Source organism: Chiloscyllium punctatum, chromosome 6 (genome assembly GCF_047496795.1).
Source record: "Chiloscyllium punctatum isolate Juve2018m chromosome 6, sChiPun1.3, whole genome shotgun sequence".
Lineage (NCBI taxonomy): Eukaryota > Metazoa > Chordata > Chondrichthyes > Orectolobiformes > Hemiscylliidae > Chiloscyllium > Chiloscyllium punctatum.
The window spans coordinates 38444282-38458821 of NC_092744.1; the positions used below are offsets into that span (position 1 = coordinate 38444282).

The following is a 14540-nucleotide window of genomic DNA, read 5'->3' on the forward strand; positions in this document are numbered from 1 at the left end:
AGTGATAAACTCTACTAATACTTAATACTCCTTATACAGAAATACAAGGTAAGATTCAGTAACTATTCAGTTGTTATGTGTAATATTTATTGTTTGTGCCTAATTACTGCAGAGGAGGTGTTAGTGAGCAAACTTCTTAGTCTGCTCCAGTCCTCACTGTGAGGGTACAGCCACTGGATTATTAGCTAGGGAATTTCAGGATTTTATTTGTATCAATGAAGAAACTGTGATCTATTCAGGTCAGAATGCTATATACTTAGGAGGTGAACTTGGAGAAGATGTTGTTCTGAAGCACCTGTTGCTTGAGTTCTTATGGATGACACAGTTGTGGGTTTGAGAAGTGTGGCTGAAGCCTTAACAGTTGCAGTACATCTTTAAGATGACACAGCCACCCGATCAAGGAGCAGTGCTCCGAAAGCTAGTACTTCCAAATAAACCTGAAAGTGAGGACTGCAAATGCTGGAGATCAGAGTCGAGAGTGTGGTGTTACAAAAGCACCATACGAGGAGCGGGAGAATCAACATTTCGGGCAAAAACCCTTCATTAGGAATGAGGCTTGTGAGCCAAGGGGGTGGAGAGATAAATGGGACGGGGGTGGCGCTGGGGGGAAGGTAGCTGCGAATACGATAGGTAGATGAAGGTATGGTGGTAATAGGTCAGAGTAGAGGGTGGAGCAGATAGGTGGGAAGGAAGATGGAAAGGTAGTACAGATCATGAGGGAAGTGTCCAGTTGGAAGGTTCTATCTGGGATAAGGTGGGGGGAGGGGAAATGGGGAAACTGGTGAAATCCACATTGATCCCGTGTGGTTGGAGGGTCCCAAGGCAGAAGATCAGATGTCAAGTTGTTAGTGTTTGGCGATGGAGGATGCCTAGGACCCTCATGTCCTTGGCAGTGGAAGAGGGAGTTGAAGTGTTCAGCCATGGGCTAGTGGGTCTGGTTGGTGCAGGTGTCCTGGAAATGTTCACTGAAGCGTTCTGCAAGTAGCTGTCCTGTCTCCCCAACCGAGAGGAGACCACATTGAGATCAATGGATACAGTAAATGACATGTGTGGAAGTGCGGGTAAAACTCTGATGGATGTGGAAGGATCCTTTGGGGCCTTGGATGGAGGTGAGGGGAAGGTGTGGGCACAGGTTTTGCAATTTCTGCAGTGGCAGGAAAAGGTACCAGGAGGGGAGGGTGGGTTGATTGGGGCTTGGACCTGACAAGAGAGTTGCAGAGGGAATCGTCTTAACAGAACCCAGATAGGGGTGGGGAGAGAAATATATCTCTGGTGGTGAAATCTGTTTGTAGGTGGCAGAAATGGCAGAGGATGATGCAATGTGTGTGGTGGTTGGTGGGGTAGAGGGTGAGGACCGGTGGTTCTGTCCTCGTTGTGGTTGGAGGAATGGAATTCGACGGCAGAGGTGCAGGAAGTGGATGAGATGCACTGGAGGGCATCATTGACCACGTGGGAGGGGAAATTGAGGTCTTTGAAGATGGTATGTTCTGTGGTGGAACTGGTCCTCCTGCGAGCGGATGTGGCAGAGGTGGAGGAATTGGGAATAAGGGATAGTGTTTTTACAGGAGGCAGGGTGGGAGGAGGTGTAGTCCAGGTAACTGTGGGAGTTGGTGAGTTTGTATTGGAACGTATTGGTGAAGTTGATGAACTGTTCAACCTCTTCGTAGCAGCACGAGGTCTTGCCGATGAGTTCGGTAAAAGTGTTTGTTAAGTGTGTGAATTCCTCTGTGGATGTAAAACACCAGAGGTCCTTTGCACTTCTGAGAGAGTGTGGCTCTCAGATGAGGCAGGGCTGACTGTAGAGAGATTAGATGGTGGCGCACGGCTGCAAGTGTGGAGCGGAGGATCCGGAAGGGGAACTGTTTCTGGAGGTTTTGAATTGTTAGTAGATATTGGTTGTCCTGTTCAGATCTAAATTATGACGGTCTGAATGTAGTCAGGAGTCTATGCGGGATCAGTCGGTTTTGTAGGAAAGTACTAAGGAAGGAGATGTGGCTGTGGTTAGTGAGTCTGCTTCAGGATGTGGCTGAAGAGCTTCAGGGCAGAGGAGACAGCCTGGGGATGTAACTGAACTCATCTCCACATACCTTTATACTGTCCTATCCCCCCCAGTCAAGGAACATCCCACCTATGTTCAGGACACCATCCTCGCCGTCCACCTCCTCCAAGACTTTGTTTCCCCCGGCACCCAATGCCTCATCTTCACCTCGGACATCCAGTCCCTATACACCTCTGTCCACCATGACAAGGGCCTCCAAGCCCTCGTTTGTTCTTCTCCTGGCGACCCCACCAGTACCCCTCCACTGACACTCTCATTTGGTGGCTGAACTGGTCCTCACCTTCAATAATATCTCCTTTGAATCCTCTCACTTTTCCAGACCAAAGGGGTAGTCAAAGGGCACCCACATGGGCCCAAGCTATGGCTGTCTTTTTGTCGATTATGTGGAACACTCCATCTTCCACAGTTATACTGCTACCATTCCCCACCTTTTCCTCTGCTACATCGATGACTGTATCAGAGCAACCTCGTGCTACCACAAGGAGGTTGAACAGTTCATTGACTTCATCAACACATTCGACCTCAACCTTATGTTCATCTGGACCATCATGGACACTTCCCTCCCCTTCCTGGACCTCAATGGTGACCGTCTCAACACGGATATCTTTTACAAATCTACATTGGGGAGATAGGATGCCTACTTGCAGGATGCTTCATAGAACATCTCCAGGACACCTGCACCAACCACCCCACCACCCCGTGGCCGAACACTTCAACTCCACCTCCCACTCTGCCAAGCACATGCGGGACCTGGGCCTCCTCCATTGCCAAACCCTAACCACTGACACCTGGAGGAAGAATTCCTCATATTCCATCTTGGGATCCTCCAACCACATGGGATCAATGTGGATTTCACCAGTTTCCTCATTTCCCCTCCCCAACCTTATCCCAGATCCATCCTTCCAACTCGGCACCGCCCTCATGACCTATCCTACCTGTCCATCTTTTCACCCACCTATCCGCTCCACCCTCCTCTCCGTTCTATCACTATTACCTCCACTTTCATCTACGTATCACACTCTCAGCTACCTTCCCCCGAGCATGATTCCACCCCCTACCATTTATCTCTCCACCCCCTTGGCTCACAAGCATCATTCCTGATGAAAGGTTTTTGCCCTAAATGGCAATTTTCCTGCTCCTCAGATGCTGCCTGAACTGTTGTGCTTTCCCAACACCACGAAGACTCTGATTTTTATCTTTGTCCACCCCAGTCCAACACTGGCACTTCCACATAATGCAGCCACTGGACACTGGTGGTAGAGTGACCGAATGTTTAATGTGGTGCATGGAATCTGATCAGCAGATTGCGTTTCCCTGATGATGTTGGCCTTTCTATTGTAGCTGGACCTTCCTCATTTGGGCAATCGGGAACAACTTCAAAATATGTAGATGCCAAAAAACATGGATACACTGTGACCTGTAAGAAAGATAGTATTAGATTTCAAGAGGTCTATAAATGAGCTACTGGGTGGGTCGATGTATAGGAGATGAATATGAAGTGATACATATCAGTTGGAAGATTGAGGAGAGGCAACAAAAAATAACGTTTGCAATTCTAAAGGAAATGTGGAAACAAAAACACCTAAATGTATGTGCACATATATCATTGAAGGTGGCAGGATGAGATGAAAACTAGTTAAAAAGATATGTGAATTCATGGACATTATCAATAGAGGCACAGAATACAGAAAGTAATGGAATTATGATGAGCTGATTTGTCCGATCTGGAGAATCATTACCAATTCTGGGCAATGTATTTTAGGTAAGACCAAAAAAGAAAATGCTGGACAATCTCAGCAGGTCTGGCAGCATCTGTAAGGAGAGAAAAGATCTGACGTTTCGAGTCTAACTGCCCCTATGTCAAAGCTAAAAAGGGGGGAAATCGGGAAGTATTTATACTAGGCCTTCGCTCAGCCTAGTATAAATATCTCCCTATTTCTCCCTTTTTTAGCTTTGACAAAGGGTCAGTTAGACTCGAAACATCAGCTCTTTTCTCTCCTTAAAGATGCTGCCAGACCTGCTGAGATTGTCCAGCATTTTCTCCCTTGGTTTCAGATTCCAGCATCCGCAGTAATTTGCTTTTATTTTAGGTAAGAGATGCCGGCATTGGAGAGAGTGCAGAAGATGTTATTGAAAATGGTTCTAGCAATGAGGAATTTCAATTATGAAGCTGAAGTGGAGAAGTTGTGACTTTTCCTCAGGAGGAGGAATGGAGATCTGATTGAAGCATTCATAATGTACACTGAGTAAACAAGAAGACAATCAAAGAACTGTGAATGAGAGAACACAAATTAAAAATAATTCAAATGAAAAGATTTTTTCATCCAGCAAGTGGTGAGGGCCTAGAATGCTGTTTCTGAGAATGTGGTGGAAGCACATTCAAAAAGGTACTTTTTTTTATTCATTTGTGGGACGTAGGCATTGTTCGCTGGCCAACGTTTGTTGCCTGTCCCTAACTGCCCTTGAGAAAATGGTGGTGAGCTGCCAGCTTGAATTGCTGCAGTCCATGTGTTGTAGGTTGACCTTCAATGCTCTTCCAGAGGGAAATCTTGGATTTTGATGCAGCAACAGTGAAGGAATATCAACATATTTCCGAGTTAGGATGGTGAATTACTTGGTGGGGAACTTGCAGGTGGCGATGTTCCCACGTCCTCTGCTTGTACTTTCAAATAAACCTGGTGCTGTGTGATTTTTAACTTTGTACACCTAGTCCAACACTGCCATCTCCAAATCATCTGCTGCCCTTGTCCTTCTGGATGGGTGCAGTTGAGGGTTTGGAAGGTTATTTGATTAGGAACCATGTGCAAGTTTACAGGGAAAAGGCAGAAGAAAGCACCAGATGGAATGTTTATTTTTGGAAAGGGTTTGTGTGGCAGACACGATGGTCCGAAGGTAACCATACAATAGACATTCTGAGAGTGTGAGAGTGCAGCTGGGTGTTTTGAACCGAGATCGCGGTTTGGTGCCCGCGGGTTGCCGTGGCGGGTGGGGTTTCCCGGCATTCCGCGGGTGTGGGAGTTGCGCGCCGTCATGGAGGACTCGAAGAAAGGCCAGCAGAAGCAGCAGGCGGCGGTGCCGCCAGCGCGGAAAGGCGAGGACAAGGCGGCCGGGGCCAAGGACAAGGACAAGAAGGAGAACGAAGACAAGGAGCAGGAGCTGGTAATGGCAATCCGCGGGCGTTGTTTGGGCGGCCCACTGTGTGGCCGGCAGCAACGATGCCGGTTCCTGCAGAGTCACGGGAGGCTCAGGACTGGGAGTCAGGCTGAGGCCTTCACGCTCAGTCTCCCTCTTCTCTGGCCGCGATCACTTCCACCAGCACCTCACACCCGCCGCCCCCCGCCCCAAACAATCCCCACTCAACACCAGCCCCGACACTCTTCCCCACCCCCGCTCCCATCACCGGCTTCCCCCTCCAAGCACTTCTCTCTCCAACCCCCCCCCCCCCCCAACACTCAGGATTTCAGGTCACACGTTACATTTACAGTTGCCGAGATTGTTGTTTCATGTAGACTGCGTGCGTCTTTAAAATAAAATTGATTTGACTGGCGAGGTTCTGCAGTTTGCTTCTCCTACCCCAACAAAATTCGAGTGCTTTTGAAAAGACACGATACCCGCAGTAACTTTGATAGGTAGTGTTAATAAGCTTTATGGCTAACTTCTCCATGTTCCCCATTGACAGAATATTGTAACGCTTCCCCACCAATCCCCAGTTCAGAATAGTTTATTCATTTATTGTCACTTGTATTTTTTATGGAAAAGTATTAAAGTTACCAAACCATGGTGCCATCACTTTTATCAATCCTGCACATCCACTACCGCACACTCATCATAATCCCCTCTCTCCCACTTGAATTAGTCTAGAAGCCAACAAGGAAGCACAGTGGTTTTCACATCCGATCTTTTAAATGATTTTAGCGAAGCAGAACAGTCTCATAATTGGAAGTTAAGCTGGACAAAGAGGAGACCACCTCAAAGGACAGAAAACTTGTCATTCTAGTTGTCGTTTCAGTTTAGACAATCAGTTCAGATTCCTGAGGAAGGGCTTTTGTCCGAAACATCAGTTTTCCTGCTCCTACGATTCTGCCTGACCTGTGCTTTTCCAGCACCATTCTAATTTTGACTGTTATCTCCAGCACCTGCAGTACCCTAGGCATTTCAGTTTACCCAAGTTTGGGTATCGTTGCTTTAAGGTATGATATGCACTGTATAATGCAGATTTTCATATTGCATAGTTAATGCCAAAATATTATCTAGCTTAAGAACGACTGGGAGTTTGAGTATGAACTCGTCAGATTTGCCTGAAACGTACACATTTTTAAAAAGGCCTCTAAATGCCAACGAAAGCAAGCTTGTCATATTTGCTTTATAATGTGGTGTCAGAAACTGGCTGCATAATGTAAAACAAGTTTTGGTTCACTACCACAAGTTGTTTCCATTACCATCCTGAATAACAAAATCAACAGTACTTTCCCATAAAATTTTTAGTTTGTGAATTATACAAAATTTGGCTGTGTGGTAGATAGTGAAAATGATAACAATACGTTGTGGAGATATTTTGAAATCTGAGAAATAGGTTGGCACATGGCGAATAAAGGAGAAAGTGAAGATTGCAGATGCTGGAGATCAGAGCTGAAAATGTGTTACTGGAAAAGCGCAGCAGGTCGCGCAGCAGGTCAGGCAGCATCCAAGGAGCAGGAGAATCGACGTTTCGGGCATGAGCCCTTCTTCAGGAAGGCAAATAAAGCAAATTTGTGTGAAGTATTATACCTTGGGAGAAACAGCACAGGCACTATACTCAGAATGGGACCACTTTATGGGGGTTAGTGGCAGAGGAACCTCATTTATGCTAAATATTTTGTGCTCATCTGTATGCAATATTGAGTACCACTCTTTTGGAAGGATCTGATGGACTTGCGAGGTTTACCGGGTTGATAGATGGGGCGATCAACTTTGGACTAGTTGAAGAGATTGGAAAAACTAGGTTTGTTCTTCTGAGTGCTGGCTACATTAATGAGAGACCTGATGAATGCTTTTAGTAGTAGGATGAAACAAAGCCTCTGACAGTTAATTGATAATCAAAGATCATAGGCAAAAGGACTAGACAAATTAAAGACTTTTCCACAAAGAAGGTAGCTAAAATTCTTGAATGCAGTATCCAAAAATGTTAAATTGGAGTCTATAGAAACGTTCAAAACTTTCAGTACTAATAGAGAAAAAGTGGGCAGGTGATGAAATTGGACAGGTTTTGAAGAGCAAAATGACATGACTGACCGATTAGCCTTGATTGTATATGACTTTGATTCCTAAATGTGCTGTCTGAACATTGAACTAAATTTCAAGGCAGCACTTATTGACTAGTATGTAATCTAAAACTGTCTTAATGCTTTCTCAGTGCTTTTTGTTGCCATTCAAGTGTCATATTTCCTATATCCTCTGCAAGTTTAATAAATTGGTTGCCATTAAATGAGTTTGTCCATAAAACTTTAGCTCTTGAGTAGTTTGAATCTGATGTGCTAATATTATTGACATTTTGAGCTAACTTAAGAAAAAAACATTTTGGACTACAGACGTGAGACCATAAAACACAGGAACAGAAATTAGCCTTTCAGCCCGTCATAGCGTCCTACAGCATGGCCCACACTGGTCCATGCTGACCAAAGTGTCAGCTCTACTGTGCCATTCAATTAAAATTATAATCGGTCTGATAATCCACAACTCTATTTTCCTACCTTTTCCCCATAACACTTAATTCCCTAACTGATTTAAAATCTGTCTACATCAGTCTTGAAAATACTGAATGATCCAGGTTCAGCAACCCTCTTCCTCTCATCCGTCTTAAATGTATGACCCCTTATTCAGAGATTATGCTATCTGGTCTTAGATTCTTCCACAAGAGGAAACAATTATTCCGCATCTACTCCATCAACTCTTTAAGAATCTTTTTATGTTTCAATAAGGTTGCCTCTCAGTCTTCTATATTCCAGTGAGTACAGACCCAATCTATTTAACCTTTATCATAAGACAGTCCAACTCTACCTGGTAATAGCCTAGTCAACTTTCTCTGGACTGTCTCCAGTGCTGGTATATCTTTCCTGAGATAAGGTACCTAAACCTCTTTACAGTATTCCTGACTGTCGCAAAATTCCCTACTTTTATACTATATACCCTTTGAAATAAAGGCCAACATTACATCGACATATTCTTTTTGCCTGGTGAAAGTTTTTTGTGCTGGTTTTTTGTGTATCATGGACAAGGATGCCCAAATCCCTTTGTTCTGAGCTTTGTGCAATCTCGTCTGTTTAAATAATATTGACCTCCTCTATTCCTGCCAAAGTGTATAACCTCTCATTTCTCTCATTATATTCCATTTGTCAAGTTTTTTTCCCAGTTCCTTAGCGTGTCTGTATCGTGTTGCAAATTCTGTGTCATCTTTACTACTGCCTAGTTCTGTGTCATTGGCAAACTTGGCTATAATACATTCTCTTCCTTCATCCAAGCTGTTAATATGTATTGTAAATAATTGCTGCCTAAGTATGTATCCCTATGACACACCACTAGTTTAGATTAGATTTGTTTACTTAGTGTGGAAACAGGTCTTTTGGCCCAACAAGTCCACACTGACACGCAACCCACCCAGACCCATTCCCCTACATTTACCCCTTCACCTAACACTACGGCCAATTTAGGATGGTCAATTCACCTAACCTTCACATTTTTGGACTGTGGGAGGAAATCGGAACACCCGGAGGAAACCCACACAGACATGAGGAGAATGTGCAAACTCCAGACAGTCAGTCGCCTGAGGCGGGAGTTGAATCCAGGTCTCTGGCGCTGTGAAGCAAGAGTGCTAACCACTGTGCCACCATGCTGCCCACAATTTTACAAGTTGTCAACCTGAAAATGCCCCCATTATCCCTACTCATCAACCTATTCTCTACCCATGCAAATATTTTTTTAAATTCATTTGTAAAGCTTGAGCGTCACTGGCTGGCCAGCCATAATGGCCCATCCCTATTTGCCCTTTAGAAGATGATGGTGAGCTGCCTTTTTGAATCACCGCAAGCCACTTGCTGTGGGTTGACCCACAGTGTTGGTAGGGAGGGAATTCCAGGATTTTGACCTAACGACTGTGAAGGAATGGTGGTATATTTCCAGAGTGGTGAAAGGCTTGGAGGGGAATTTGCAAGTGGTGGTGTTCCCAAATATCTGCTGCCCTTGTCCTTCTAGATTGAAGTGCCGTGGGTCTGGAAGGTGCTGTTTAAGGATCTTTGGTGAATTTCTTATAGATAGTACACACTACTGCTAGTGAACGCCATTGGTGGAGTGATTGAATGTTTGTAGATGTGCCCGTCAAGTGGGTTGCTTTGACTTGGATGGTGTCAAGCTTCTTGAATGTTGTTGGAGCTGCAACCATCCAGGCACGTAGGGAGTATTCTATCACATTCCTGACTTGTTTCTTGCAGATGGTGGATAGACCTTGGGGTGTCAGGAGGTGAGTTACTCGTCAAAATATCCCTAGTCTCTGACCTGCTCTTGTAGCTACTGTGTTTATGTGGTGAGTCCATCTGAGTCAATGGTAACCCCTAGGATGTTGACAGTAGGGGATACAGTGATGGTAATACCATCGAATATCAAGGGCATTGGTTAGAGTGTCTCTCATTGGTGATGGTCATTGTCTGGCATTTGTGTGGTGTGAATGTTACTTGCTACTTGTCGGCCCAAGCTTGGATATTGTCCAGATCTTGTTCCATTTGAGCACGGACTCCTTCAGAATCTGAGGAGTTGCGAATGGTGCTGAACACTGTGCAATCATCAGTGAACACCCCCACTTAGACTTTATGACAGAGGAAAGGTCATTGAAGCAGCTGAAGATTGTTGGGCCTAGGACACTACCCTGAGGGACTCCTGCAGTGATGTCCTGGAACTGAGATGACTGACCCGCCACAACCACCTTCCTTTGTGCCAGGTATGACTCTAACCAGTGGAGCGTTTGCCCTTGATATCCATTAATTCCAGTGTTGCCAGGGCTCCTTGATGCCTTACATGGTCAAATGCGGCCTTGTTGTCAAGTACTGTCACATTCGCCTCACCTCTGGAATTCAGCAGTTTGTCTGTGCTTGAACCAAAGCTGTAATGAGATCAGGCGCTGAGTGATCCTGGCAAAACCCAAACAGTGTGACGCTGAGCAGGTGCTGCTTGGCAGCAGTGTTGATGACTCCTTCCATCACTTTACTGATGATAGAGAGTAGATTAATGGGTGTTAATTGGCCAGGTTGGATTTGTCCTGCTTTGTGTGTAGAGGACATACCTGGACAATTTTCCACGTTGTTGGGTTGATGCCAGTGTTGTAACTGCACTAGAAGAGCTCAACTAGAGGAGCCACTAGTTCTGGAGCGCATGTCTTCAGTACAATTGCTGGAATGTTATCAGGGCCCATGGCCTTTGCAGTATCCAATGACTTCAACCGTTTCTTGATATTGCATGGGGTGAATCGAATTGACTGGAAACTGGTATCTGTGATGCTGGGGACCACTGGAGTAGCCCAAGATGAATATTTCACTCAGCATTTCTGACTGAAGATTGTTGTGAATGCATCAGCCTTATCTTTTGCACTGATGTGCTGGGCTCCTTCATCGTTGTGTGTGGGTATTTGTGGAGCTGCCTCCTCCTTTGAGTTGTTTAATTGTCCACTACCATGCACGACTGGATGTAGAAGCACTGCAGAGCTTAGATCTGATCCGTTGGTTGTGAGATCCCTTACTTACCTCTGCCTGTCTTTTGCTGTTTATGCCGTTTGGCACACAAGTAGTTCTGTTTGGTCGCTTCACCAGGTTGACACCTAATTTTTAGGTATGCCTGATGCTGCTACTAGCATGCCCTCCTGCACTCTCCCGAACCAAGGTTGATCCTCTGGCTTGATGTTACGTAATGGTTGATTTGGGGATATGCAAGGCCATGAGGTTGAAGATTGTGCTGGAGTACAGTTCTGCTGCTGTTGATGGCCCACAATGCCTCACGGATGCCCAGTCTTGAGCTACTATGTCGGTTCGAAGTCTGTCCCATGTAGCACTGTTAGTACCCCACAACATGATGGAGGTTATTCTCAATGTGAGGGTAACACTTCATCTCCACTTTTATCTATGCTTTCATGGAAAGATGCTTCTGCAGCAGGCAGATTAATAAGGATGAGATGAAGTATGTTTTTCCACTTGTTGGTTCCTTTACCACCTGCTGCTGACCCAGTTATATCCTTTCGGACCAGCTCAATCAGTAATGCTGCTGCCGAGCCACTCTTGGAAATGTGGTTTCATTTCTTTGTTGTGACTTAGAGTCATGGCGATGTACAGCATGGAAATAGACCCTTTGGCCCATTTCATCCATGCTGACCAGATATCTGAAATCCCCCACCCACATCTTGTGCCCTTGCCACCCTCCGTGTTTCCTCAGTGTTGTTCAACATGGAGGAGTAATGATTCATGAGTCGATGGAGGACAGTGCATGGTAACCAGTAAGAGGTTTCCTTGCCTGTGTTTAATCTGAAGCCATGAAACTACTTGGGGTCAGGACTCAATGTCAAAGATGCCCAGGGCAACTCCCTCCTGACTGTATACCACTGTGCCACCACCTCTGCTGGGTTTGTCCTGTTGGTGGGATAAGACATGTCCAGGGATGGTAATGGTGGCGTCTGGGGTGTAATCTGTAAGGTATGATTCTATAAGAATCACTATGTCAGGCTGTTGCTTGAGACTGAGACTGTTCTCCCAATTTTGGCACTAGCCCCCAGATGTTGATAAGGAGGACTCTGCATAGTAGATGGGGTTTTTATGTTTTTGCTGTTTTCTTCTCCAGGTCAATGCCAGGTGTTCTGTGTGGTTTCATTTCTTTGTTGTGACTTAGAGTCATGGCGATGTACAGCATGGAAATAGACCCTTCGGCCCATTTCATCCATACTGACCAGATATCTGAACCTAATCTAGTCCCACTTGCCAGCACTGGCCCATATCCCTCCAGACCCTTAACTAAGGAGACCAGCGCTGCACACAGCACTCCAGCTGAGGTCCTGCCAGTGCCCTGTTTAACTGAAATAGCTTACTTCTACATTCAGTCCACTTTCAAAAAACAATTATACCCCATCAGCTCTCCTGATGATTTGTTTGCGATTCATGCCCAGGATTCCTCTGTACTTCAGAGGTCTGGATCTCTGTGTTTAGATAAAGCGCTTTTCTAATTCACACTTTCACACCAAATGGGCAATTTTACATTTGTCCACAATGGACTGCATTGCCAGACCTTCGCCCGTTCACCTAACCTGGGACTTCAAACATTGCCTGTGCCTGCTTCGCAAGTGTGAAAGCCAGGCCGTGTCAGTGGCAAACCGAGCCTGTTATTACACAGGCATGTCCCAAATGAGACATGTAGGCCAGACCAGGTAAGGATATCTTACAGGAATCAGTGAACCAGATAGGTGTTTCTGACAATTGACAATGGTTTTCATTGTCAATTCTTAATTCCAGATTTTTAAAAATTGAAATCAAATTCCACCATCTGCCATGATGGGATTCAAACCTGGGCCCCCAGAACATTATTCTGGGTTTCTGAATTAATAATCGATTGATAATACCACTAGGCCACCCCTCCCCAGTATACTACCTCCAGCATCTTGGGCTCTTCTGAAGTCGCCTGTGTAGTACCTCCAAATGCCTTCTGAAAATTCAAATATATCTACTGCTTCCCCTTTATCTATCCTGCTTTGTTATTTCCTCAAAGAAGTCTTGTAAATTTGTCAGGCTTAATTTTTCCTTCGTGGAGCCAGGTTGTCTATATTATGTATTTCTGAATGCTTTGATATTACATCCTTTATAATAGACTTTAACATTTTCTCAGTAACAGTTGTTAAGCTAACTGGCCTATTGGTACCGTTTTATTTGTCTCGTTCCCTCAGTAAATGAAGGTAATTTTCGCAATTTTCCAATCCTTTGGGACTTTTCCAGAATCTAAGGAGTCCTTGAAGATTAATACCAATGTATCCACTACCTCAAAAGCTACTTCCTTTAACATTTAAGGGTGCATCACATCAGGTCCAGGATATTTATCAGTCCTTATAGCCCCATTACTTTCCATAGCACATTTCCTCCAGTGATACTATTGTATTTATTTTCTTTCCTCCTCTTCTCCTTTGGATATTTGGGAATTTTGGGATGCTGTTAGTCTCTTCTGCTATGAAGACTGGGTATTGCATGCACTAGACTTGGCTTTATCCTCTTGCTAATTAATTTTCTCCTCCGGTCCATTTTAAATTGTGATTCCATCGATGTCTGAATGCTGAAAGTCAGTTAAAACTGAAAATATAAGACATTAATTGTAAATATTGTTTCTCTCCGGATGTTATTTTTTATATCTTTGGCGTGCTCAGCATTACACTGGCATTTTGTTAGAATGCTGTGCAATGTTTTCACTGAACTTCACACATGTTATAATCTACCCATTTCATGTGTCTCATAATAAACTAAATCCAAAGAAGTATAATTTCTACAAAAAAAATCCAAATTGTGTTGAGGTGATTAGAGGAATAGGTTCCCTACACTGTGAAAACAGGCCCTTTGGCCCAACAAGTCCACACTGATCCTCCAAAGAGTAACCCACCCAGACCCATTTCCCTCTGACTAATGCACCTAACACTACAGGCAATTTAGAATGGCTAATTCACCTGACCTGCACATCTTTGGACAGTGGGAGGAAACTTGAGCACCCGGAGGAAACCCACACAGACACAGAGAATGTGCAAACTCCACGCAGACAGTTGCCCAAGGTTGGATTCAAACCTGGGTCCTTGGCGCTGTGAGGCAGCAGTGCTAACCACTGAGCCACCATGTTGCTCCTTTTTGATTTCTAGGAGTTGAAATGATTAATGTATTTGGAGGCTCGCTTCTGTGATGTTTCTTTATTTTCCGATACAGGCAAGAATAATTAGAAATCATACAATCAGCTTATAGTCCAACAGGTTCATTTAGAAGCACTAGCTTTTGGACTGCTGTTCCTTCATCAACTAGCTGTGGAGCAGGATCATAAGATGCAATTTATAGCAAAAGATTACAGTGTCATGCAACTGAAATGATACATTGAACAAATCTAGATTGCTGTTAAATGTTTCATCTTTTAGAATGGGTTACAGGTTTCAGTTCATTAATATGTAACTCCCAGAACTTCTATCAAGTCACATTTTCGAGATAACTTAAGGTTTTATTAAAAAAAAGTGACATCTCCACTCAGACAATGCACTAAAGATGTGAGGTTAGAGTCTGTCTGTATCCCAGTCTTGAGTCAGACTGGTTCTGTTTCTGAAGTAGGAATTTATGAAATGTTACATGGATTGACTGCCTGCATTGAATCTGCAGGCAGTCAATCCATGTAACATTTTATAAATTCCTACTTCAGAAACAGAACCAGTCTGACTCAAGACTAGGATACAGACAGACTCTAA

General features: G+C 44.5%; 1 protein-coding gene across 1 annotated transcript in view; it reads left to right on the forward strand.

Moving 5' to 3' along the window:
• Window positions 1–5037: 5037 nt before the first annotated feature.
• Window positions 5038–14540, forward strand: part of psmd2 (proteasome 26S subunit ubiquitin receptor, non-ATPase 2) — a 71426-nt gene continuing 61923 nt past the window's right edge. The window contains exon 1 of the mRNA XM_072572466.1: window positions 5038–5218. Coding sequence (XP_072428567.1) covers window positions 5090–5218 — 129 coding nt within the window. The 5' untranslated portion in view covers window positions 5038–5089. The remainder of the gene's footprint in view (window positions 5219–14540) is intronic.